Source organism: Odocoileus virginianus, chromosome 13 (assembly GCF_023699985.2).
Source record: "Odocoileus virginianus isolate 20LAN1187 ecotype Illinois chromosome 13, Ovbor_1.2, whole genome shotgun sequence".
NCBI classification, from domain to species: domain Eukaryota; kingdom Metazoa; phylum Chordata; class Mammalia; order Artiodactyla; family Cervidae; genus Odocoileus; species Odocoileus virginianus.
The window spans coordinates 15,682,111-15,709,763 of record NC_069686.1 but is presented as its reverse complement, the minus strand read 5'-3'; the positions used below and the strand labels follow the sequence as shown (position 1 = coordinate 15,709,763).

Below are 27,653 nucleotides of genomic sequence, written 5' to 3'. Positions count from 1 at the left end.
CAGCAGATTCTCCCTCCCTGCATCTAAGAACCCTCTCTCACTATGCAGCCAAAATTATTTAACTCCTTGTTATGGATTAAAAAGTAAGAGTCCATAGTGATAGGATTCAACTTCAACAAGTTACAGTATCTTGCAGTCACTATTACATATCAACAATTCTTTCATTGTGCATATTCCCCTAAAAATACATAACCTGAAAAATTTTATATCTAAGAGATAAGGAAAATAGGTATTTAAAAATAATAAAATGACAAGTTTAAAATAAGTAAAAAGTAAAAAAAAAAAGAGGTCAGAAGTGCTATAAATGTAGAAAACTAAAACATTAAATAGGACATGACCTGTCATATCAACCATTAAACAAATTTCTTGTCCTGATGGAAAACTAATCATTAGTGGCCTCAGGCAGGAGGTGAGAGGTGGGATTTTCTACAAAGGGACACTTGGGAACATTATGGAGCAATGAAATGTCCTATATTTGATTGCGGGTAGTGCTTACACAAGTGCATACATTTGTCAAAGGTCATCAAACTGTACATGTAACTGAATACACTTTACAATATGTAAAAGATACTCAATAAAATTCACTTTTAAAGAATTCTTGGGAAATGAGCATATAAAGAGGTATGGGTTCATTTGTAGAGTTTTCCCCATTATACAGAAAAAGAGAACTTTCTCAAGAGCTAGGGCATCAGTTGTTTCCTTACTATGAAAACTTGCACAACAGCCCAAAGTCATTCTAAAGTTACGATGCAAACTATCAATATATCCACACTTAGGGATCCTTTCCTGTTGAGTGGGCAAAAAGAAGGGAGTTGTAAATCTCTTAAGAAGGTGCTAAACAATCTGCAGCTTGTATAAAAGCTTCTGCTTTTGCAGAGAAATTCTATAGCAAAGGTGACCTTTCATCAAACATTGCTGGTAAATAAGTACAGAAACTTAGAAATCATCAAGGAAAATGTTTAAGTTGTATGAGATATAAAATTAAATAACATAAAATAGGTCACCAGCAAATCTATAGCATTAGTGGATTTTCACTGGATGGTTCTAGAAGCTAAGGAAATAGAAGATAACAGGGTTGATTCATTCAAGTTACTGAGCAAACCACAGTGAAAATAATGTAGCAGCACAAAAATTTTAAGAGACATACAAACAAGGGTACAAGTAGTAGCTATTAGAGACATCTGTAATTTTCCTATTGAAAGAATCTTAATAACTAAAATGTAAAACTCAGGTTTGAGCATTTCTGACCAGTTATGATAACTTGTTGAAGTTATAGCTAGATAAATCTCAAGCTGGAATCAAGATTGCCGGGAAAAATATCAGAATCTCAGATACACAGATGGCACCAATCTAATGGCAGAAAGCGAAGAGGAACTAAAGAGCCTCTTGATGAAAGTGAAAGAGGAGAGTCAAAAAGCTGGCTTAAAACTCAACATTCAGAAAACTAAGATCGTGACATCCAGTCCTATTTCATGCAAATAGATGGGGAAACAATGGAAACAGAGGGCTCTGAAATCACTGCAAATGGTAACTGCAGCCATGAAATTAAAAGACGCTTGCTCCTTGGAAGAACAGCTATGACAAGCCTAGACAGTATATTAAAAAGCAGAGACATCACTTTGCCAACAAAGTTCTGTCTAGTCAAAGCTATAATTTTCCAGTAGTCATGTATGGATGTGGGAGCTGGACCGAAGGCTGAGTACCTAAGAATTGATGCTTTTGAACTGTGGTACTGGAGAAGATTCTTGAGTCCCGTGGACTGCACGGAGATCAAACCAGTCAATCCTAAAGGAAATCAACCCCGAATATTCATTGGAAAGACTGATGCAGAAGCTGAAGATCCAATACTTTAGCCACCTGATGCAAAGAGCCGACTCACTGGAAATGACCCTAATGCTGGGAAAGACTGGAGAAGGGGATGACAGAGTGACAGAGGGTGAGATGGTTGGATGGCATCACTGATTCAATGGACATGAGTTTCAGCAAACTTCAGGAGATTATGAAGGACAGGGAAGCCTGGCATGATAGTCAGTCCATGGGGTCGCAGAGTTGGAAACGACTGAGCAACAAAGGTAACTTTAAGGAAACCAAAGAAGAGTTAAGGACTAACTTAGGAGGCCATATAAAAAACATTAAGTTTTCATAACTCACAAAAAGGCTCAAGCCATAGCTATGACTTATCAGTCTCCAAGAGGTCTAAATATTAGGGGGAGAGAGGATGACTTCAAATAGAAGAGGAAAATATGGAGCAAAAAGCAGAAGATGAAAATTACAGACCCAAATCATTGAACATAAGGTCTGATGTAAGTATTTACTAAAACTGGGGAGCTGACTCTTAGAATGGGCCCACATAGTTAGTTAGACAGCAATGTGGGAAGGCCAGATTATCACATGATAGCCTCTACTTACTTGGGACCCCAAATGCTGTGACCATCCTAAGGCCAACAGAGTTGATTTCTGTTCCATGAAGCTAATGGACGGGAATCTTGCCACCAATGATTATTTCCTCACCAAAAATCTAAAAGCTCTAAAACAGCAATTGTGAAAGAATTTCTGTAGCTTCCTTTTCAAACCCTTCCTTTTCAACTAGTGATTTAAGAGTTATTTTATTTATTTAATTGGCCCATACACAGAAATCTTCCAAAACTGCAGCTGGCTTGGAAAATTACAATTTGGTCTTCCGTTGGCCTGGTTCTTTGGAGCTGAGGAACTGATGTTTATCTTCCATCTTCCTCTCTCCATCTGGTTTTCCCTAATGGCTTTCAATTACTAATCCTTTCTGTGAGTGATATCATAGAAGGACAGATGAGATTCACACAAACAATTTCCTGGGGCCCATTTGAGTTTTCATCAGTCATTTCAAGCGTGAGATTTTCTGGTGGGGTCCAGCTTGTCCTGACACATGACTGGTACTGTGAGCTGGGGAGATGCCCTCTGCCATGGTGGTTTCTTTGAGCATATCCCTAAAGATGTGCCTCCATCCACCACCCTCCACAAATTCACGTCACAAAGACAATTTTTCTAGAACTCAGATGGTGTATCTGTGGAATGAGGAATGGCCTTCCTGCTGCACAGAGACGTTCTAAAGATTCTGAGAACAGGGTCACCCTACTTTCCCATCAACTTGACTGTGACTGACACCTGCCACGGGAGCTAGCCCAGGTCAGAGAGGAATGGCGAGGGAGACTGCTGGTGATCAGAAGAGGGCTGGTTCAGTGCTCCTGGCTCAGGTTCAAGACTCTAGCAGGGTAGAGAAGATCCTTCTCCCTGCAGGTAAGAACCCTCTGTCATTGTTACAGATTAGTCCTTATTACAGATTAGAAACTGAAGAGTCCACAGTGATAGAATTTAACTTCAACAGGTTATACTATTTTGCAATCACCACTACATACCAACAATTCCTTTGTTGCCCGTATGTCCCTAAAAACACATGACCTGAAAAATACTACAACTAAAATGACAGTTTTATTAAGAGACTCCACTTTGTGATGAAGCAAGTAGGAGCCTTTTGATGTTACCTTGTGAACTCAGAGGGCCAATGAAACACTGAAAAGACAGATCCTGAATAGTATCCTACACATGCTGTTTCTAGTGAAGGTGGGGGAACAGTACTGAGACCCACGAATCAGCATCTGGTTGGAGATCACTCTGAGCCTAGAGGGCAATAACGTGTCATGTACAAGGAAGGTCACTTTACAAAATCTCATTAATACTCATAACCACCAGTGCAATGGAATCCATAGACTTTTTTTTTTTTTTTTTAAAGACTGCAGCAGACTGAGATCTAGGGAGGTTAAGGGCTTGCTAAGAACACACAGACCTGTATATATATACTGACCATGTCAGTTTCCAAGTGGCACTAGTGGTAAAGAATCTGCCTGCCCAGGCAAGAGACGTAAGATCCCTGGGTTTGATCCCTGGGTTGGGAAGACGGAGGAAATTCCATTTTCCCCAGGAGGAAATGGCAACCCACTCCAGTATTTTGCCTGGAGAATCCCATGGACAGAGAAGACTGGGGGGCTACAGTCCATAGGGTCACAAAGAGTCGGACACAACTGAGTGACTTAGCACACACACTGATCACGCAGGCTCTTTGTTTTAAAAACTGTACTTGATTTCTTAAGAAGGTCATTGAGAAGAGGACAAACCCACTATGAGATGTTCTGTATGGAAGTTGTAGTTTCCTCATAAATTACTCAATTGATTTTTTAATACAAATAAGTGACCCTGGGCCCACGTGGCAGTTCTCTAAGGGTCTGTTCTCCCTGAACAACTGATCCTAACCTTGAACCAACCACACGGGAGACCTGACAAGGGGCAAGAGGGATGGACGAGGAAAAAAGCAGAGTAAAGGAGAACGAGAGGAGCACAGCATGGGGAGGAACAAGGAGAAGAAAAAAAGGCCCCGGAGACTGAGAAAACACAAACTCCAGGAACCAAACAGTTTTCTTCAGACTGTTTCATGCTACCCACTTCTCTGGCATTGTTACTTTTATAATGATTAAATTTAAGTTTGGGTTTCTTATGATTTCTACATTGAGATGATACAGAAAGAAAAAAGGTGCTATATGTATTTTTAAACAAAGTAAAAACACTGAGAAGAGTGGCTTTGTGGAAGACTAAGACAATTAGCAAACCAGACAGTCCATGCTCCTGCTTTCCCAGGGGATAAAGACTTCTGTTACTTTATGAAGCTAACCACAGAATTCCTGTAGTTATAGCATTTTTGGTAGGGCTTTCATTTCAACAAAGCTCTGTAATACATATGCAGTCTGGGGAACCCCAAAGAAGTTCTTGAAAAAAAAAGTTAAATGTATAGGAAGTTCTTTAAATTATATATATACCATATATATGGTATATATACACCATATATATGCCATATATACCATATTTTATATATATGTTTATATATATATAAACATACCAACAATTGCACTCATGCCAAAATTCCAGGGAAAGGAAACATGTACATCCACACAGACACACATAGGTCATTTAGCTTGGTGAACTTCTATAAAACTAACAAGCTGATTTTGCCCCCTCTTGCCATCACAGGCTATCCTTATACATGAGACAGGTTTTGAGCTTAAGAGGACTAAATCCAAAAGGAAAGTGGTTCTGGCTAGAGTCAAGAGTTCTGACTGACAGTACGGTTTTTTGAAATGCAAATTATGTATTGTATTTGACAACATGTATTATTAACAGTTACAGGAGACATTTTCAAAAGCGTGGTTTTGGAGAACGTAAAGCTACGTTACTAGTAAGTGTAGAATCATCACAAAACCACAGGTCCAGTACCTGTTGAAGCATGTGCGCTATATTCACTACTTGGAAGAAGAGACTGTTCTCCGTGGGAGAGCACGGGGGTGGGGTGATTTGAGAGAACAGCACTGAAACATGTATACCACCATATGTGAAACAGAGGACCAGTCCAATCTCGATGCATGGAACAGGGCACTCAAAGCCAGTGCACTGCGACAACCCAGAGGGCTAGAATAGGGAGGGAGGTGGGAGAGGGGCTTGGGAAGGTGGGGACACATGCACATGTATGCCCGTGGCTGACCCATGTCAATGTATGGCAAAAACCACCACCACAATACTGTGAAGTAATTAGCCTCCAATTATAATAAATAATTAAAAATAAATACATAAAACAACCTTAAAAATATATATATATTATGGCCATAAAGCCATCCTGCCAGGGCTTCCCTGTTGGTCTAGTGGTTAAGAATCTGCCTTGCAATGCAAAGGACACCGGTTCAGTCCCTGGCCCAGGAAGATCTCACATGCCACAGAGCAACCAAGCCTGTGTGCTACAAGTACTGAACCTCTGCACTGCAAGTCCTGAAGCCCACGAGCCTAGAGCCATGCTCTGCAGTCAGAGAAGCCAACACAATGAGAAGTTCCAGCTCCACAACGCAGAGGAGCGCCTGCTCGCTGCAACTAGAGAAAACCTGTGTGCGGCAATGAAGGCCCATCATAGCCAAAATAATAATAATAATAAATCTTTAAAAAAAACCCATCCTATCAACCTTCTACAAAAGCTCAGACACTCAACTTAAATACCTTAAGGACTGAAAAAAATACATGTAGAATTCTCATCCTTCAATTTTAGAACAAAGAAAGACCTTAAGAGATCATCTGGCTCAAAACTTCCCAAAGTGGGTTTCATGAAACATTATTCTCCCAAAATGTTCTGAATAGGGGTGAGGTGATTCAGATAAGTTTGGGAGAACTCTTGAGAGTCACAGTGCACATTAGGGATTAGCAAAGCTGTGCAGTCTACAGAAAAGAAATGATTAAGTTTATTTTTTTAAAAAACTTAATTTTTATCAAATCTATTTGAGCACAGAACTCTTTTTGCAGTATTTATTAAAATCCTGTAAACTACTGTTTTGTAGAAAAACCCTTGTCTTATATATTGAAAAAATGAAGTTCAGACAGGTTAGGGATTTGTCTCAAGGTCATACAATTAGTAGATACACTGAAAACAGATTTCACCTTTCTAGACTTCACTTTAGTGCTCTTTCTTGGGCTGTGTTCTCATACAAAGCCTGTACCTCCAAAACGATCACAGACTAAATAAACCAGACCATGGATGTCAACTAGTCCAGAGCCCTCTTATTTAAAGGGGGAAACACAGTCTCAAGAGAGGTGAAAAAGCCTGCCCCAGTGACACATAAAATCAATGCCTGTAGTAGAACCTAGCTCTTAATTCCAATGCTCGTATCCTTTCCACAACAGCATACTAGCTCCTGCAAAGCCAACGTTTTCCACCTCTGAGAAAAAGGAGTGATGGATAAGAGGGGATTTAGCTATTCAGGACCCAGTAAAATATTTATCAAAGTGCACTTGTGTCAGTAGGTATTTTAAACCATTTAAACATGATTGTCTTTACTTACAAATGTCATCCACTGTGACAGGGAATCAATGTTTCAAGCTGTTGAACAGGTCATCATCCCTGCCCTGTTGGATGACACCTGTAAATAAAATAAATCTAGTTTTGAGTGAGTAGATGTTAAGTCAACTAGATTTAAGATGCATGCAGCTTAAAACAAAGAGTAGTTTTTAAGAGATGATTCTCAATCAAGATTTGCTGAAGAGAAACACTTTCCAGGACCAGCTATTTCACTCTATGCCACTGGCCTTCAGCACAAAAATCCAGGTAATGATACAGGTAATGTTGCCAAATATAGAGGGCACCATGGCTCTTAGAGCTGAAAACTTCTTTCAGGCACTAGCTACCTCAGTCTCTTGCCTCTGTGAATAATATTTTCACTGTAGGAGGGACAACCAAGGCCCTATGAGGTTAAATGACTAGTCCTATGTTAATGTTAAATAACTTGGTGTCTTTAACTTGAGTCCCTTAATGTAGAAAAATGTATACAGAACACATCAGCAAAGTTTATCATTAGGCTGACCCAATTTGAAAGACTTACAGACATTTAAAAAAATATTTTACAGATGTTAACTTAGAATATTCTAGACACATCTTCGTAACATATATCAGTGCTAGATATTTAAATACAAGCATTACTAAAAAAAATGCCATGAATGAAAAATAAAAATGAGAAAATGGGAACGAGAGTGCAAAGAACAATATTAAATACAGCATTCACTTAGGATTCTAAATTCTAGTTACTTCCAAAGAAGATTTGTAGTTCCTAACAAATTTAAGTATATGAAAACCATTTGCTACAGTCTATAATTTAAAACATTGGTTTCTCTGTAGCCACAAAATGCCACTCTAAGATCTGCCAGAAATTAAGATTTAGGTTGGACAATGCACATTTGAAATTTCCATTCTGTACCTAAATACTCCAAGATAATCAATATTTTAGAATCCTGCCTTGAAGTAATATGACTGTCATAGTAACATTCCCATCAAACTCACATTGAGTGCTTACTTTGTGTCACAACACAAAGTGTCTGATTATTTTATACATACTATCTCAGTCAATCCTCCAAAGCTGAATATTATTACAGTTTTACAAATAAAGAACATTAAAGCACAGAGAATTTAAGTAACTTGCTGAAGTTCACGCAACTGGTAAAATGATAGAATTTACACACAAATCTATTTGGTGACAGAATCAAGCTCAAATCACTATATAAGACTACATTTATTTAATATGGCAACTTAAGATACTCAAATATATAAGAAGTCATTAAAACAATTACAATTAGAAAACATAAAACTTTCCCAACTAAATCCTACACGATATTAAATATGGGGAAATTCTCATTCTTTTTCTTGGGGGATTAAAGGGAGACCAGGGACAATTTTCGAAGTTAAAATTATTTTAATGCCAAAGAATTAAAGGTTCTGATGTTAACCTTAAATATATTACAATTAAGACAAATGAAAACCTTAAACTGTCTTTCATAATGATAGAAAAGTATATTTTCCTGATTTACTTTCTAAGTCCCATAAAGAGGTAAATTCTCCTGTTACTCAAGACTGATTCTCAAAATAATGTAAGTTATTGAAAAATTGAATTTAACCATGTGTATTTAAAAATTCATGTTATCTATCAATTTTCTAAAGAAGAAAACTACTTATAAAGTAAATTACTTTTAAAGAAAACAAACTGATAGATAATGTAACCCCCTTAATTTTTTTATGTAATATATATAGCTAGTATAAGTTATGCTTCTGATTAAGACTCAAACTTTTTTACTATAAAATTTGTTGGCCATTTTTCCAACAAATTTTTAAAACTGTTAAACAGATAAAATAAGAAATAATCAGGAGTACAAAAACATACCTGATATATTTTAACTGAGTAAGAATTAGATATATGCAAAACTCAGCATCACAGAAACTCAACATTAAGGAAAAGGCATACCCTTTCCAAAGCACCATGGAGAAGTCAATCTCTTCTGGCAATAATGATTTTCTTATAAGGACCCCAAACAGAAGAAGATAAAGTGTGGTTTCATGGTAGCTTACCCTTTTCTCTGACACCCCATCCTGGCCTGTAGAATCTTTCTCATCAAGTGTCTCTTTCAGGACTGGCATATGTTTTTGGTATGCTGGCTCTCTGTTTAAGGTTGTGTATCCTATGTGCTCATAAATTGGGTTTATCGTCATCTTGGCAATGTATTCTGCTGCCTTGGTTTCAATATAGAGAGTAATCAATCCATCAGTCACCAGATCGTGGATGGACTCAAAGCGCTTCTCCCCAACAAAGTGCTTTCCATCGTAGTAGAGCCTGAAGTTTCTGGTTTGACTTCCAAATCTGCCTCAATGAAATGGGAAAGATGTTTTTAAGAAAAGTAAGCAAGTGAATTCCTTCCGAAAAAAAAAATTTAAAACTATTGCTTTGTGTGTGTCTTTCTTTGTTTGTTTAAATAAACTGTGGTTAATCTCTATGAATCGTCTGGAATATGGAAAGTTAAACTTTTGAACACAAAGAATGGATTTACAACAATCAGGGATAACTAGACCAAAGAAGGCCTACCATAGAAGGTAAGCTTTGTTCTTATTTATCTTTTTAAGCCACTTCATTATGACTCTAGGAAAAACGGGAAAATAAACCTCATATCCTATTAGAACACAGTCAATAATCAACTAGTCAACTATATATGACATTTCTGTATTAGCATGTTCTTTCCAAGTTGATTAATAAAAGTATTCAATGTACTTCAGATCCCAGCATTCGTGTCTTTTAATGGGAAAGCTCCACTAAGGGCTCACCTAGGTGTGATGCCAGCAATCATTTAAAGAAGAGCTGATTCCAGAACCTGAGTCACAAGGTAGAGCAGGATGGCACAGAAACACACTTATGCTATTTCTAGCCATGGGTTAAGGATATGCTCTTCCCTTTTACATAGTCATCCTTCTGTCTGCTTGCTGAGTCTGGGCAAGAGATGCTTGGAATATATACAGGGTATATAAGTCATAAACTACTGGACTCGAGAAATTCTATTTTTACTTCTGAGTCATATTTCAGTGGCATTTTTTTTAAAAACTGAAGAATGGTTTATGATAATTTCAGTATTTTGCTTCCTGCGGTAAACCTCAGAAATGGATCCAAGTTGGCACAACTAGCCTAATGTCCTTCCAAGATGACAAAGACAAGAACATGCACTGACTTGAACAAAAGCTGATGCCAAAAGGCACCAAGGGCCATCTCACAGTCTCTGGGAGATAGCCCTGAGTGAGCCTAATTTAAAACCAAACAAATCAGAAAGGATATATTTAATTTCACTGTTAAAAATACACAGAACAGAGATGAACTAAAACACTAAATTAATAGCTGTTAAAGTGTTTAAATAGAACTGCAAACTTATGCAACAATACTATTCTGGTATAGGTTACATTTCAGGAAGACAGAAGTGTGAATTTTCTTAAGATTTCACTTTAAATGTGCCCTACAAAAGGAACCAACTTTTTTTTTTTAAATAATGGCCTGAGGTATCTCTGATGCTGTCATTCAAATTAGACTTTAATAGTTATTTAATCTAGAGCTCAATATTCTATACATGCTGGTCCTTCTTCTAAAATAAAACTGATCTAGCTTTTGGTTCTTTAAAAGCAATTAAATTTTAGTTTATATTCAAGTGAATGATCCACTCTACTTCCCATTCTCATTTTCCTCTAACATTAAAGAGATATTTCTCCCAAGTAAATTTTCCTTATGATGTATGTCTAAAAAGTTGCAAGGTAAAATTTCTATACCAAAGTTAAATATAGACTTTTTTGAGTTAAATACACTTCTTATATTATTTCCTCTTCACTAATATTCATTATTTGTTACTGCAAAATAAACATAGAAAGCCACTTTATAATTTCTGTAAGGTTCATACAGCAATAAACAGTACTGTTTAACATTAAGCTCGTTTATATTTCACTTGCATTCAAGGCATTTCAGTAAGAGATTAGACCATTTTATTCCACAGGGGTTTAAGATTTTACAAATAAGCAGTTTCGCAATGGGTATGGCACTTAACGTCTATCTAAGCAACGGTGGCAGGCGTTTGTCACTCGACTGTCTTCTGAAATCTGCGAAGTATGCGAGCAGAGGGCAGAAGGGAAGATGGCTGAACTGGCCTCACGGGGTGGGATGGTTAATTCAAAGAGTGGAAATCTAAGGTTAGACTTCTTGACCCTTTACAATGAAGCTCTTTCCAGCCATTCAAGGAGGGGTTTCCTGGCTACTTCTATGCTATTGGGCAAAAAAGTCTAAGTAAGTTTGTTCTCAACTTAGGGACTTTAAGAGACTGTGAACATGATTCCCAATTTCCAATACAAAAACAAGATGAAATGCTGAATTTTTAAAAGTTTATCTTTAGGTGGTTTTCTTAAAAAAATGATTACAATAATACATATGACCTTATTCATATACAGAAAAGTTACATTTCTATACAGTGATACATGATATCAAGTCAGTCCAATATCCCGCTCACACTATGAAAACCAAGAAACTCACTGTTTAACAAGATCTAACATATACCCACATAAGATCTGAGTTATTGTTTATGCCCCAGTACAAAAGACCTTTGCAGTCTTGAAAGAGGGTTTGGACAGGGTTTGCAAGTCCTGGTTCCTTTTTGTTTAACAAAAACTTCAGGCTTTGGCATCACACAAATTAAGTTTATATCCTGGATCTGCCACTTAGTAAGGAGATTTTGGGAAAATCACTTTTCAGATTCTGAACCAAGATACAGGAATCATGTTATGCTAAACAACAGTAACATTACTTGACTGCTGAGGATTACATAAGAATACTTAAGATAAAGCTACATACAGTTAACCCTTGAATAACACAGGTTTGAACTGCACTGATGACTGGGGTTTTTTCAACAGTAAATCCTATGGCACTGCACTATCTGAGGCTGGTTGAACCTGCAGATCTGATAGTGGATATCACAGAAAGAGAGGGCCAACTATAAGTGACATGTGGATTTTCACTGTGCAGAGGGGTAGGTATCCCTAATCACCACACTGTTCAAGGGTCAAGTGTAGACAGTAGGTTCCAACTGCAGTCCCCTTGTCTCCTGTATTAGCTTAGACTTCTGCAAAGAATAACGGAATGATTATCAAACAATAAAGTAACACAAAGGATATTCAATAATACGTACTGAAGTAAAACTGGTTGTGGAGGAACATCTCTGCACTGGTTGACTTTACAGCCAATGAAAAGCAAAGAGGAGTTCTTTGTGACTTTTTTTCACTCAGGATGCCCGAGGTTTACACTACGTAGTTAACTGAGTGGAACTACAGAGTGCAGAGGGGAGAAGAGAAGCTGGAAGAGTCCTTCCACAAGGCCTTGGGAGTTAGGTTTCTGATTTCAAAGAAAAGAGGTCAGTACATATACTTGTATTGAAAGCAGGATGTTTTAAATGGATCCAGCAATAACTCTGGTGGCTCAGACAGTAAAGAATCTGCCTGCAATGCAGGAGACCCGGGTTCGATCCCTGGGTTGGGAAGATCCCCTGGAGAAGGGAATGGCAACCCACTCCAGTATTCTTGCCTGGAGAATCTCATGGACAGAGGAACCTGGCAGTCAGGGACCATGGGGTCACAAAGAGTCAGACATGCCAGAGACTAACCCACATACACATTGAACTCTTGAAAGCAGAGTATTAATTTGTAAAACCTGTTAATGCTAAACCATTTTCCCTTAATGTTTATAGGAAAATATTCTTTTCATCTTTTCTTCTATTCACCCTCTGCTTCTGCCCTTGGTTTTAAATAGCTGTTTTTTTTTTTTAACATGTTCAAAACTGTATAGGTCTAACTCTCACCTAGATAGAATTCAACAAGATGAAAATTTGTTTTCTCCAAAGTGGTACTGCAGCTAACAGAAAAGAAAGACCAGAATAATCTGTTCTGAACTGCTACTGCTATACATAATTATGACTTTCTAGAAAGAATGCCTTTTTATCCAGTGACTTTAAGGTTTTGGTTTTCATGTTTTGAAAAACTGTTTTAATGCTGTGCCTATTTACATGCAGATGAATTTCAAAATACATAATTCTAAGAACTAACTTTAAAAAGTGAACAGAACTCTTAATACCATCCTTTCTATTTTTTAGCAAGTAAATTGCACTCATAAAAGAAAAACTCAGTCTAGAGGTACAAAATGATGAAAATAGATACAAAGAATGACCTTTGGGGTCTGTCTTTACTTTTTTCTGAAACCAAGAATTTGTTGTGATTTGAGCCCAAAGTATTGGGAAGTATCTCTTCAAAGGAAAGCTCTAAGCTAACAGATGTTTCCTGTTAACAAACAGAAAACAAAACATATACAACACATTTGTCTAAGTTAACAATAAAATGTTAGAACTATTTCCAGAAACCAACATACAAAAAAAATTTTATTTACCATAAATATGTATTTGTGTATTTTTATCAAAGAAGCTAGTGGTAAAATACAAATATCTCATAAATTCTTCTAATCATAAACATACTCTTGGAAGAAGGTTAAAAGAGAGACAAGCATATGAGGAGGCATTCACTTGAATACAAAAAACTGAATTTAAATTAACTAAGAAAGGCTGAGGGAGAGAGAACATAGCTATACACAATTTCAAAATATTTTCTCCATCTAAAACTTTTGTTAAGATACTACTTTTTCCTATCTTGCTGTATAATTCTGGATAGCAAAATGGGACAAAAATATTAAGATATGTGAACTCAACAATGATATTCCCTTGGCAAAATAAATCATCTTGAGGAAATAAGCAGACCAGTGTATCTAACTAAACCTTCAAAGGTGGCACCAAGCAGCTCTGGAAGGTGGAACTGATAAGGAAAAATTATTGCAGAAGATCTGTTTAAGAAACAGTTAGATATCCCCTCACATTCTCCAATCTTGTCCCCTTCCCCACGCTGGTGGAAGACTTGAACTCTGTTCTCTGGATAGTAAATCAAGGAGGTTTTGAACTGAGGAACACCCGACAAAGTGGAAAGCAGAGATATCATCCTGTAAACTAAGTGAGCTCTAAATACTGAAGATTGGGACTTCATCTCTCTTTACCACCAGGTTCTCAGAAGGCTCGTATCTTTCGTTAAAAAAAGAATGGAAGATTCTTCTCTGGGAAATCTTATCAGCTCAGCTGAAAAGACATAAAATAGAGACATCATCCCATATTTGGAAGCTTCTCTCAAGCTCTCAGAACTACTAGTCAACTTTTTAGTTTTTATTTGCCTCAAAATATTTTCTAATTTCCTATGTGATTTCTCCTTTGACCCAAGAGTGTGCTGCTGAACTTCTACACGTCTGTGAATTTCCCATTTTTCCTACTGCTTGACTTCTAATTTCATTTCATTGTGACTGGAAAAGATGTTTGGTATGATTCAGTTTTCTTACATTCCTTAAGACTTGTTTGGTGACCAACATGTGATAGATGAATGTTCTCTGTGCGCTTGAGAAGAATGTGTATTCTGTGTTCTGTACATGTCTGTTAGGTCCAACTGATGAACAGTGTTGTTCAAGTCCTCCTCTTTCTTTCCTGTCTAGTTCTATTTATTTAGTGCCAAATAAATTATGAGCAGTCAGCCGAGGATCACCTGATACCTGAGGAAAATCTCTTTGATGAAGGATAAAGGCAAACAAATGGAATCAAAACAAGCTGAAACAAACTAAAAGATGACAGTATTTTTAAAATTATCAGTATGCTGAAAGAAACAAAAGTAGGATAGTTCACATTTCTATTCTTGAATACTATTCAGCAAGAAGTATTAGGATGCTACAGAAAAGGAACAATACATGATACATAGAAAAATAAGCAGAAAAAGGAAATGTAACATAAATGAAAAATTGAAAGAAGAAATAAAAGATAAAGTTGAGAAGATATTTGAGAAGAACAAAATGACAAGCAGATGAAAAACAGAGAAAAAATAAGATAGAGAATCAATCTAGGAAGTCCAACATCTAGGTAACAGGAGCTCTGTAAAGAGAACAGAGAAAATAGCAGGGGAAGAAATCTAAAAGGTAATTCAAGAAAATTTATCACAACTGAAGAATATAAGTTTACATAATGGAAAAAAATAGGCCCACATCAAAAGGGTAAACATGAAAAGATGCTCAAAGAGCGGTCCAGTAAATACAAATTAAATCTTCATAATGGTGAGCTTTTGTAATTCAGACAATATCAGCCACTAGCAAGAATATAGAGGAACTAATAAAACCAATACCTGGCATACTTTTTAACAAAATGGTTTAAAATGATCTAGTAAACTTGAATATAGGTACACCTATGACACAATTTTATTCCTATGTAATATTCCATACAATGTGAATGATTATGTGCTCTGGGAATGAAATACACAAACAAACAGCAGGAGCAATGCTCAAAATGCCTAAACCTTGAAACCAAATAAATTCCCAATACAACAAAAAAAATCCTGCAGTATACATACTGTAGTAGTTAATTTTCTATGTTAATTGGAAGGGTGTTTTCAGATGAGATTCACATTTACATCAGTGAACTTTGAGTAAAGCAGACTACTCTCCATAATTGTGTGGGTCTTACTCAGGCAGTTGAAGACCTAAACAGAACAAAATGACTGGCCTTCTTGAAGCAATTTCTTTCTGAGGGAATTCTCCAGAAGACTGCCATTGGACTTTGCATCATCTGCTCTCCTGGGTCTCAGGCCTGCGAGCCCACACTACAGACTTAAGACTTGCCAGCCTCCATAATCATGTGAGCTGGTTACTTGAGGTAAGTCTCTTTCCATATACAGACACATCCTATTGGTTCTGTTAGTCAGGAAAACCATGACTAATACAATAAAATACTATACAGCAAGGAAAACACACATGCAACAATCTGGATGAATTTTGAAAATATGCTGGGAAAAAATAGCATGTCACACAAAACAGCACATACAGTGTGATTCAATTATATAAAGTCCAAAAGCAGGCAAAATGCAACTGCATTATATCAGAATGTATATATGGATGGTAATACTATAAACAAAAGCATGAAAAAGATAATTATAAAGTGAGTCTAGTGGTTAACAGCAGCGAGGAAGGTAGAGATAATTATAAGAAAGCGAAACATAAGAACCTTCTGGACTACCATTAAAATATAATACTTGATTGGGAGTTATCATATAAGTTTACATATATTTAAATGTAATCTATTTTAATACTGTACACGTAAGTTTTATATATTTTTATATGGTTTACTTTACAGTAAATTTGCACAAAGAAGGAATTCTCTGGTAGTCCAGAGGTTAGGACTCTGCACTTCCACTACAGGGGACACAAGTTCAATACTTGGTCAGGAAACTAAGATCCCTCATGCCACAATGATATGGCAAAAATATTTTTTTGTTTGTTTAAAGAATAAAAGCAAAGAACACAGCATCCAAATGAAACTCAAAGACGTTACTCTGAAAGAGAAAGCAACAAGAAACAGATTCGTTATAAGTGCTTTACATGGATCTAAGAATATAAATTTAGTAAGAGAATTCAATGCTGAGCTTTTAAAATAGTGACATGAAAAAGATGATACAGCTGAGAGAAACTGATTAGCAAAGTACTATTACTATAAATCTAATAAATAACTAGAAATGGTAGGGAACAGAATCAACAAGACTAAAAACAAAATGGTGGCACAGAGGTAAGACCTGAAAAAACATACTGAAATTAGAAGAAAAATTAAACAGCAAATCAATTATGAGGTAGATAACAAACACAGAAGGCTTCCCAGGTGGCTCAGGCAGTAAAGAATCTTCCTTCATTGCAGGAGACGCAGGTTCAATCCCTGGGTCAGGCAGATCCACTGGAGAGGAAATGGAAACCCACTCCAATATTCCTGCCTGGGAAATCCCATGGACAGGAGCCTGGTGGGCTACAATCCATGAGGCCATGAAAGGGTTGGATGGGACTAAGCCACTAAACAACAACAAATAAAGAAGATTAAGAAAATATAACATTAAAAAACACCGCTGAGGTTCAGATGGCAACAAACAGAACAGAAAACTTACGCAGAAATATAATTTGGGAAATATTCCAGGAGGAAAAGAACTAAATCTCAAGAAGAAAGAGTACACTGTCTGACAGATAAGTTTATTAAAGAACTATCAACATTAAAAGATGTCCTAGTTTAAGATACTAAATTTGAAAAACAAAGAATGTTCAGATCCCCAGGCAGGAAACAGTCCATATAGGGGCGGGGGGCAGGGGGAAGGAGGAGGAAGACTGCTTCCAGATTTCTCTACAGTAACAACAAATGTCAAAAAACAGAAATGTGATAACCATACAGTGAGGATACTCTATCCAGACAAGCCATTCTTTAAAGACATCAGGAAGACATTCCTGATAATAAAGGAATGCCTTCATTTCAAAAACAGTGTTTAGAATGGGGCCTTCCTTGGTGGCTTAGCAGTGAAGAATTCACCTGCTAATGCAGGAGACACGAGTTTGATCCCTAATCCGAGAAGGTCCCACATGCTGCACAGTAACGAAGTCTGCGTGCCACAACTGCCAAGTCTGTGCTCTAGAGCCCCGAGCCGCGACTACTGAGGCCCACACGCCTCAGAGCTTGACTCTGCAACAAGGGCAGTCACTGCACAACGAGAAGCCAGGGCACTACAGCTAGATAGCAGCCCCCTCTCTCTGTAACTAGGAAAAAAGCCCACGTGGTAATGAAGACCCAGCACGAATCCATGGCTAATTCATTTCAATGTATGACAAAAACCACTGCAATGATGTAAAGTAATTAGCCTCCAACTAATAAAGTTAAATGGAAAAAAAAAAAAGATCCAGCACGGCCAAAAATACATAGAATTTAAAAATATGTGTATGCATTTTAAAAAAGAAGTCAGTGAATGATGATGTTAACTTGGGTATTTGAAAATATTGATACCTTTCAGACTTCCCTAGTGGTCCAGTAGCTAACACTGTGAACTCCTATGCAGGGGGCCCACGTTAGATCCCTGGTCAGGGAACTAGATTGCATACACTTCAAGTAAGACCTGGCACAGACAAATAAATAAATATTTAAAATAAAAGGTTGATATCTTTAAGAAATGTCTAGGATTTTACTTACATTAATACATGACCATCCCTCACAAAGGAACTGCATGTATTAGAATTTCACTTCCATGAAATCCATGAACCTTTCTTATTTATGAACTGCTGCATGAATTCCTTTATGTCTTTAGGATACCAGTTAACAGAACTGTTAGAATGAAAACAAATCCAAGCACAGACTTGATAAGGAGGGTTGGTCTTGAAGACCTGTCCCACCACACTAACTGGTCTTCTTCAAGAGGCCCTCAAAGTTCCTTAAATGCAGGGAGACACTTATCCCCTGGTAAAATCTCTTTACCATATAATTTTAGTGATAGTATCTTGCATCTTTAATTTGTAAAATCTCTCTTCTTTACTCATCTCTTCCTCCTGTACCTACTCATTCTTACCAACCCCCAAATTTCTCATTCTATCATAATCTCTTATTAACTAATGATCATTATACAGCATGTCAGGGGTAAGTCAATGGATGTCAGAGTCAAAAATATGCACAAGGAACACTTACTGCTTTCCTCTGTAACAGAGGCAGTGATGTGTTTTATACTGACTAGTGAATGAGTAAGACTGGGAAAGATAATTTACTTAAGTATATGTCAGTATCATTACTCCAGAAAGAAGGTATATGTATAAGTTTGCACCATGACAAAAACATGTCTCAATTTCAATCAACTGTTCAATTTGATAGCTAACTAAACTATAATGAAAGATCTGAAAATGAGAATAGGTTAAAAATAAATTCATATAATCCAATCAAAAATATATGGAAGAAAAAAAGATGACAATTTTCTGGAACTCTAATATCAGCTTGGCAAAGCTATTAGTTAATAATGTGCCTATACCTACTGGTTCATCTGCCAATCACAAATAAAAACATTATGTTGAATGAATAAAGTATAAGAACTCTGGCTTCTCCTACTTAACAAAAAACCGTAAGCCTGAAAGGTGAAACTCTGGAGACAGAAAAGACCTTTGTGATTGTCCTGTTGTTGTTCAGTTGCTCAGTTGTGTCTGACTCCTTGCGACCCCATGGACTGTAACACCAAGCTTCCCTGTCCTTCACTATCTCCTGGAATTTGCTCAAACTCATGTCCATTGAGTCAATGGTGCCATCCAAGCATGTCATCCTCTGTTGCCCCCTTCTCTTCCTGCCCTCAATCTTTCCCAGCATCATGGTCTTTTCCAATGTGTCAGCTCTTCGCATCAGGTGGCTAAAGTACTAGAGCTTCAGCTTCAGCATCAGTCCTTCCAGTGAATATTCAGGGTTGATTTCCTTTAGGATTGACTGGTTTGATCTCCTTGCTGTCTAAGGGACTCTCAAGAATCTTCTCTAGGACCACAGTTCAAAAGCATCAATTCTTTGGTGCTCAGCTTTCTTGATGGTCCAACTCTCATATCCACACATGACTACTGGAAGGCCTGCAGGTCCCACCCTAGACCTTCAGATACAGAATCTTGTTAACAAGATGCTGAGGTGATTCTTATGTGGATTAAAGTTAAGAGAAACATCAGTCTACTCCAACTCCCTCATAATATAGAAGAAACAGCTAAGAGATCCAAGCCCCTAAAACTGTAAAATAGGCAGGCTAATATACACAAACCAAAAATTTCAAAGAAAACAATTTTTTAAAAAACCCAATCCATTGTTTAGAGACTGCTTTACAGCCTCTCCCTGGAATCCCAACCTGATTTCATGTATACCGTTCTCCCCAAGCATCTCTAAGCGTGATCAAATCAATAGGTTCCCCCAGCAAACTTATCAACTTTCTCATCTCTTCCACTCCTTTAGAAAGTCATTCCTATCTAACATCCCTTAACAGAACCACCACCTACCGAGTCAACCCTGTCAAAACTTTCACAATTACCTGAGAGTCCTCGAACTCCCTCTACATTTAAACTTTATTTATTGATCTTTTTGAATATATGTAGACTCCATCCACTCTTCCTACAGCTACCAAGGTTTATCCCAAGACAGATCCTATCACATCACTTTCTGTCTTAAAAATTATTAATGGTTCATTACAGTTGAACAGACTCAGTAAAGACTTCATTAATACTTTCCCTTGAGTTGACCAGCTATACATAAAAAAAAAAAAGTATACTATAAAAGGCATGTAACAACAGAATTGCCAGAATATAAGCAGATTACCAGAGTTCTGTCTGGTGTAACACATCTGTTCTCAGTGTGATGATGTGGATAACACGAACTCCTTTCCATATCAACACTGGAAGTAAATAAATTTCTAAATGTAGTAAATTAATTATAGTATCTTCTGCTACCCTCAGTTTTCATTTTACTATTAAATCAGAGAAAGGATTATGTCTAGTCAATGAGTAAATGCATATGCTTACTTATAGAAAAGTAATCATAATCTTATCAAAACCAGGGAAGATTTGGAAACATCAGTCTATTTGTATAACAAAAACAGATTTAGCTTATTCAAGAGTTGGTGACCAGTCCCACTAAGTTTATTAAAACATTGTTTCCAAGAGCTTATAACTTCAGGATAAAGTCACACTACTATAAAGGTTTACAAAAGCATGGAGTTATATATATGCGTTAATGTTTGGTAAGTGTGGGGTGCAGTACAAACACAAACTCACATGTTCATATATGTTTTCCAGCTTCCTACTATTTAATTCCTTTAAACAACAAAATATTTTTATTTAGTCATTTCTGTATAAACTACATAATACTGAGTATTACAAATAGTCTATGATTTAATATTTTTCTTGAAGGTTCATGTTTATTACAATGAATGTACTACTAAAATTTTGGTGTCTAAATACAGAAATATCAGAGAGGCTATTGTAGTATACTGAGTTGCCTTACTACATGGCCCCTAATTACTGAACTTATAGTTCTTAAAACTAACTTTATATTTTAAAAATCTTCTGGGACTTCCCTGAGGATCCAGAGGCTAAAACTGAGTGCTCCCAATGCAGGAGACCCAGATTTGATCCCTGATCAGGGAACTAAAATTCATTTGCCACAACGAAGAATTGGTGCAGTCAAATAAAATAATTAAATAAATAAATATTAAAAAATAAAAATTCTTTTTTGCAGGTTGTCACCTGTGCTCATCTCTTAATTCACTACTTAATCTGCAGTAAGCTTGGAAAAAAGACACAAGGGTTTATAAATATTTTATATAAAGCTAGATTAAAGTGAAGATTCCTGAGCATTCTTTTGCTATAAACATACAGGCTCTGTGGCAACTATTTAGCCACTCAAAGGCACTTCCCAGCCTCTTGGCCATACTTTGGAGACCTAGGGTTACCAACCGTCTGACCATCAGATAAGTAGATGCTACTGCAGATGAGCAGAGACTGGCCTAAATTTGCTTATAGCTTTAAGTTTATTACCTAGAGGTCATTAACAATCTGCAAATTACTACATTAAATGCATCATAAAATGCCTCACTTTAATAATCAATTTATTAATGTATAATTTATGTACAATAAACTGTACCCATTTAATGTGGATAATTAAAAGTTTCGACAGATGCTATTACCATAGTCAAGATTCAGCAACATTTTTAATACCCCCCAAAGTATCTTCGTGTTTTTTTGTAGCCTATAACTCTACCTCTTGTCCTATTCAACCACTTATTTGCTTTTGGTCACTATAAATTTCTATTATTTTACGTAAATGGAATCACATAGCACAAACCCCTTTGTCTCAGTTTCTGCCATGAAGATTCACTTTAAACTGATGGTTATTGTTCTCTTCAGATTTTAAATACAACTAGACCAGGATTTTTGTTATGGAAAAGCAATAAAGCAAATTTGTAATTGCTACTTTCTTTCTGAAGTTGTTCTTAAATACTCTCATATCTCTAATGATATTAGGCATCAGATATAATCAACCTGTTAGCTAGGAAAAAAAAAAAAGGAATCATCAATATAGTTATGGTTGCCACTTGTTGACTTTTAGTGGCTAGTAAGAGCTTAAAATGTAATACATAATGTATCTGTAGTGTTCATTTTAATAACACCATTTAATACTTGAGTGTTATGTGCTACACACTATGTATGTACGCGTGCTCGGTTGCCCAGCTGTGTCCAACTCTTTGCGACGCCATGGACTGTAGCGCACCAGGTTCCTCTGTTCATGGGATTTCCCAGTAATCCCACACTGGAGTGACTTGCCGTTTCCTACTCCAGGGGATTTTCCTGACTCAGGGATCAAACCTGCATCTCCTGCACTGGTGGGCGGATTCTTTACCCCTGAGCCACCTGGGAAGCCCTACACACTATGCATTACCCCAAATAATCCTTCCAATACACATGAGGTGTTACTATTATAACTCATTTTATGATTTAAAAAACTGGCCTTTAAGGAGATAAATAATTTGCCCAAAGTCATACTGAAAACGCTGGAACCAGAGTTTGAATCCGGGACTGTCTGACTACAAAACCATGTTCTGAACCACTGACCACATATACTGATTTAAAATCACAGGTCCAAAAGAATCATCAAAAGCCCAATAATTAGGTCAAATGTATTTCTAAGAGCAATACAGCTAAGGAAACATGAGTATCTGTCAGCTTAAGAGACTCTTAAGACAAAAGCAATACATAGAATGAAAAATGGATTTCTTCAATTCCTTATTTGTATAACTATATCACAGGGAAGTATTCTAAGTCTGAAAATTACCCAATGCAATTTTATTAAATTAAATAAAAATTTGAAGAAACCAATATGAATAAGCTCTACTGCCCTGGAGAACCTCAGTTCACTTGTAAAGATAAACAGACATGTAAATAGATTACTGTGGATAGTACCTTGTTCCTAGGTATACTCAAGGAATACATGAAGATCTTTTCAGAAAATAAACTAAAAACCATGTGATCAACAGTATCAGGTATCAATGAATCATTAGAGACTGAAATATAACCCTGCACATTAGGTACCATTCATAAAAATAAAAACACCTCAGCCATAAATAGATTTCTGAGTGAGCCTAAAAACCTGGCAGCAAACATCTACTAGAATCTTTAAAGAAAATTTTGAAAAATCTAGCAGGAGGAGTCAATCTGTGGCTTGGAGAATGACCACAACTGATAGCGGAAGCAGAGCCAAAACCCAACACAGTTGGCAGATGGGGAGCAGGAGGAGGGAGGAAGACTCACTGAGAACAATAACAAGAGCCACAGGGCAACTATTTTAATCTGAGGATAACATGAGACATTCAGAGGAGGTCGCTTCCAGGCTCAGGGAAAACAGGACAATGTAGAAAGTATGGGTAGGTAGGATGACAAGCTAGAAGCAGCATTTAACATATTTAATGAGATAAGCATCATGTGTGTAAAAGATACCCAAGAACAAGATGGAGGATCAGGAAGTTCTAGCTCTCATTCCCTCAGAGAGACACAGAATTAACAAAAATTTATGGATCAAAATTCTCTTATGAATTTTAAAAATTAAATTCTTAAAATTTTAAGAATTTTATAAATTCTTTTATGAGCACTCTAAAAACTGTTTAAGAAACTACAGTGGGCCCAAGTGAGTGCAAAGCCAAGAAGAGCTGCACTGTAAGCAGAGATAAGAGATGTTGTATTTTATCCATGATTGCCCCTTCCCCAAGTCAGCATAGTTCAGCCTGGCTTGTGGCTTGCCTAGGTCACACCTAGAGGTGGAGGAGGAGGCATAAGAAGACGACAAGAGTGGATCTGTGTCAAACATTCTTGGTTTTCAGACGGTTGCCCAAGGGATGGGCTACGATCTCGCCTGATTGAGTGCTAACAGAACTGGTATAGTCTGGGTGCCTGGGGCAGGGTGGTGGTGCTGAAAGCAAGGCAGAGTGAGGGTAGCCTGCTGCCTAAGGTGTCCCAGACAGACAAGAGAAGGCGCCCAACTTGTTGCTTCACCCTCAGCAGGGAGACAGAAGAGTGGGCGAGTGTCCCGTGCTCCAGTTTTTCAGATATCCACTCACAGGGACTGGTATTTGTTTTGCCTAATTTGGGCGTGTACAGGGAGCTGGCATACTTTGGATGCCCAGGGCTACTGAAAACAAAGAGAGCAGGATAACTTGCTCCTGTAATACCAGAGAATCTGCTGTATCAAGACACCAGACAGCACAAGAGATTACAAAGTCCTAAAAAAGAAACTGGCAAGCGTCTTTAATAGGGAAACTACACACACAAGCCTAAAGAGGTCACATCTACCCTCGAAAGGTGTCAGAGGCCCTCGTAACCTTTGTCTGGGTAGACTGGTGAAGGGCTCCCTCTGAATGAAGTCAGTCTGAAGTCTGAGAGAAATGGCTGTTTTACACGTGCATAAAACTCAGACAGAAAATCGTAAATTACATGAAGAATCAGGGAAACATGGCCCAATCAGCAAAAATAAACCTCCCAAATAAACAAACCCTGACTAAATAAATTAAAAAAAAAAAAAAAAAACAGCCACACTACCCAAAGCAATCTACAGATTCAATGAGACCCCTAGCAAATTACTCATGACATTTTTCATAGAACTAGAATAAATAATCTCAAAATTTATATGGAACCATAAGAGACCCAGAATTATCAAAGACCCAGAATTATCCTGAGAAAAAAGAACAAAGCTAGAGGAATAACCCTCCTAGACTTCATATAATGTTATAAAGCTACAGTAATCAAAACAACATGGTATTGGCACAAAAACATACCTATGGATCAACGGAACAAAAAAGAGAGCTTAGAAATAAACCCACACACCTACAGTCAATTAACCTTTGACAAAGGAGGCAAGAACAATGGAAAAAAGTCTCTTTAGCAAGTGGTGGTGAGAAAGCTGGACAGCCACATGTACATCAATGCAGTTAGAAAACACCTTCACGCCTTACACAAAAGTAAACTCAAAATGGTTTAAAGAAGACTTAAATTTAAGACACAAGACCATAAAACTCCTAGAAGAGAACATAGGTAAAAGAAATAAAAGCAAAAATAAACAAATGGGACCTAATCAAACTTAGAAGCTTTTTCACAGCAACAGAAGCTGTAAACAAAACAAAAGGACAATTTACAGACTCGGAGAAAATATTTGCAAATGATGCAACCAACAGGGATTAATTTCTAAAATGTATAAATCGCTCATATAAATCAATAACAATAAAAACAAACCATCCAATCAAAAAATGAGCAGGGCTTCCTGGTAAGGCAGTAGTTAAGAATCCACCTTGCAATGACAGGGACACTGGTTCGATCCCTGATCCAGGAATATCCCACATGCTGTGGAACAATTAAGCCTGCGTACCACAACTTCTGAACTCGAGCTCTAGAGCTCACAAGCCGCAGCTGATGCGGCCACAAGCCACAACTACCGAGCCCACAAGCTGCAACTACTGAAGCTTGTGCACCGAGAGCCTGTGCTCCACAACAAAGAAGCCACAGCAATGAGAAGCCTGCACACTGCCACGAAAGGTAGCCCTTGCTTGTGGCAACTAGAGAAAGCCAGCAAGCAGCAACAAAGACCCATCACAGCCAAAAAACATAAATAAATCTTTAAAAAAATGGGCAGAAGACTTAAACAGACCTAAAAGAAGACATACATATGATTCACAGGCACATGAAAGGATGCTCAGCACTGCTAATTATTCAGTTCAGTCGCTCAGTCGTGTCCGACTCTTTGGGACCCCATGAATCGCAGCACACCAGGCCTCCCTGTCCATCACCAACCCCCAGAGTTTACTCAAACCCATGTCCATCAAGTCGGTGATGCCATCCAACCATCTCATCCTCTGTCATCCCCTTCGCCTCCTGCCCCCAATCCATCCCAGCATCAGAGTTTTTTCCAATGAGTCAACTCTTCGCATGAGGTAGCCAAAGTACTGAAGTTTCAGCTTCAACATCAGTCCTTCAATGAACACCCAGAACTGATCTCCTTTAGGATGGACTGGTTGGATCTCCTTGCAGTCCAAGGGACTCTCAAGAGTCTTCTCCAACACCACAGTTCAAAAGCATCAATTCTTCAGTGCTCAGCTTTCTTCACAGTCCAACCCCACATCCATACATGACCACTGGAAAAACCATAGCCTTGACCAGACGGACCTTTCTTGGCAAAGTAATGTCTCTGCTTTTTAATATGCTATATGGGTTGGTTATAACTTCCCTTCCAAGGAGTAAGGGTCTTTTTATTTCATGGCTGTAATCACCATCTGCAGTGATTTTGGAGCCCACCAAAATAGTCTGACACTGTTTCCACTGTCTCCCCATCTATTTCCCATGAAGTGATAGGACCAGATGCCATGATCATAGTTTCCTGAATGTTAAGCTTTAAGCCAACTTTTTCACTCTCCTCTTTTACTTTCATCAAGAGGCTTTTTGTTCATCTTCACTTTCTGCCATAAAGATGGTGTCATCTGCATATCTGAGGTTATTGATGTTTCTCCCGGCAATCTTGATTCCAACTTGTGCTTCTTCCAGCCCAGCGTTTCTCATGATGTACTCTGCATATAAGTTAAATAAGCAGGGTGACAATATACAGCCTTGATGCACTACTTTTCCTATTTGGAACCAGTCTGTTGTTCCATGTCCAGTTCTAACTGTGGCTTCCTGACCTGCATATAGGATTCTCAAGAGGCAGGTCAGGTGGTCTGGTATTCCCATCTCTTTCAGAATTTTCCACAGTTTATTGTGATCTGCACAGTCAAAGGCTTTGGCATAGTCAATAAAGCAGAAATACTGTTTTTCTGGAACTCTCTTGCTTTTTCAATGATCCAGCAGATGGTGGCAATTTGATCTCTGGTTCCTCTGCCTTTTCTAAATCCAGCTTGAACATCTGGAAGTTAACTATTAGATGCAAATCAAAGCTACAATGAGATATTACTTCATACAGGTCAGAATGGCCATTATTTAAAAGTCTACAAATAAAAAATGCTGGAAAGGGTGTGGAACAAAGGGAACACTCTTACTACAATGTTGGTGGGAATGTAAGTTGGTGCAGTCATTATGGAGAACAGTATGGAGGTTCCTTAAAAAAACGGAAAATAGAGTTGCCGTATGATTCAGGATTCCCACTACTGGGCACATATATGGAGAAAATTATAATTTGAAAAGATACATGTATCTTTTATAATAGCCAAGACATGGGAACAATCTAAGTGTCTATCAACAGAGGAATGGATAAAGAAGATGTGGTATATATACAGACACTGGAATGTTAGCCATAAAAAGAATGAAATGATGCCATTTGCAGCAACTTGGATGGACCTAGAGATTATCATACTATGTGAAGTCACAAAGATAAAGACAAATACCATATGATATAAGTTATATGTGGAATCTAAAATATGATACAAATGCACTTATTTATGAAACAGAAACAGACTCACAGATACAGAAAACAAATTACAGTTACCAAAGGGAGGGATAAATTAAATTTAGGAGTTTGGAATTAGCAGATACAAACTATTACATATAAAATAGATAAATGACATGGTCCTACTATGAAGCTTGGGGAACTGGGTTCACTATATCCTGTAATAAATCATAATGAAATAAATCATATAAAAAAGTACATGTATGTGTAAAATTGAATCACTTTGCTGTATATGAAAAACACAACATTGTAAATTAGCTATACTTCAATTAAAATTTTTTTATAAACCAGGAAAAAAGTTATAAATGGTCAATTCATCAGGAACATATTACAGTTATAAATATATATGTACTTAA

At 37.4% G+C, this 27,653-nt stretch overlaps 1 protein-coding gene across 4 annotated transcripts in view; it reads right to left on the bottom strand.

Moving 5' to 3' along the window:
• The window catches only part of CHN1 (chimerin 1), a 202,563-nt gene that overhangs the window by 72,713 nt on the left and 102,197 nt on the right, over positions 1-27,653 (bottom strand). The window contains exons 1-2 of one of the 4 annotated variants that reach the window (XM_070475996.1): positions 12,088-12,164; positions 8,954-9,242 (exon numbers count right to left, since the gene is read on the bottom strand). The exons of 1 other annotated variant lie outside the window; for it this stretch is intronic. In XM_070475996.1, the coding sequence (XP_070332097.1) occupies positions 8,954-9,094 (141 nt within the window). In that variant the 5' untranslated portion in view covers positions 9,095-9,242; positions 12,088-12,164. Of the gene's footprint in view, positions 1-6,902; positions 6,927-8,953; positions 9,243-12,087; positions 12,165-27,653 lie in introns of those variants that run through there. 2 more of the 4 variants (XM_020889078.2, XM_020889087.2) reach the window with 2 other exon arrangements.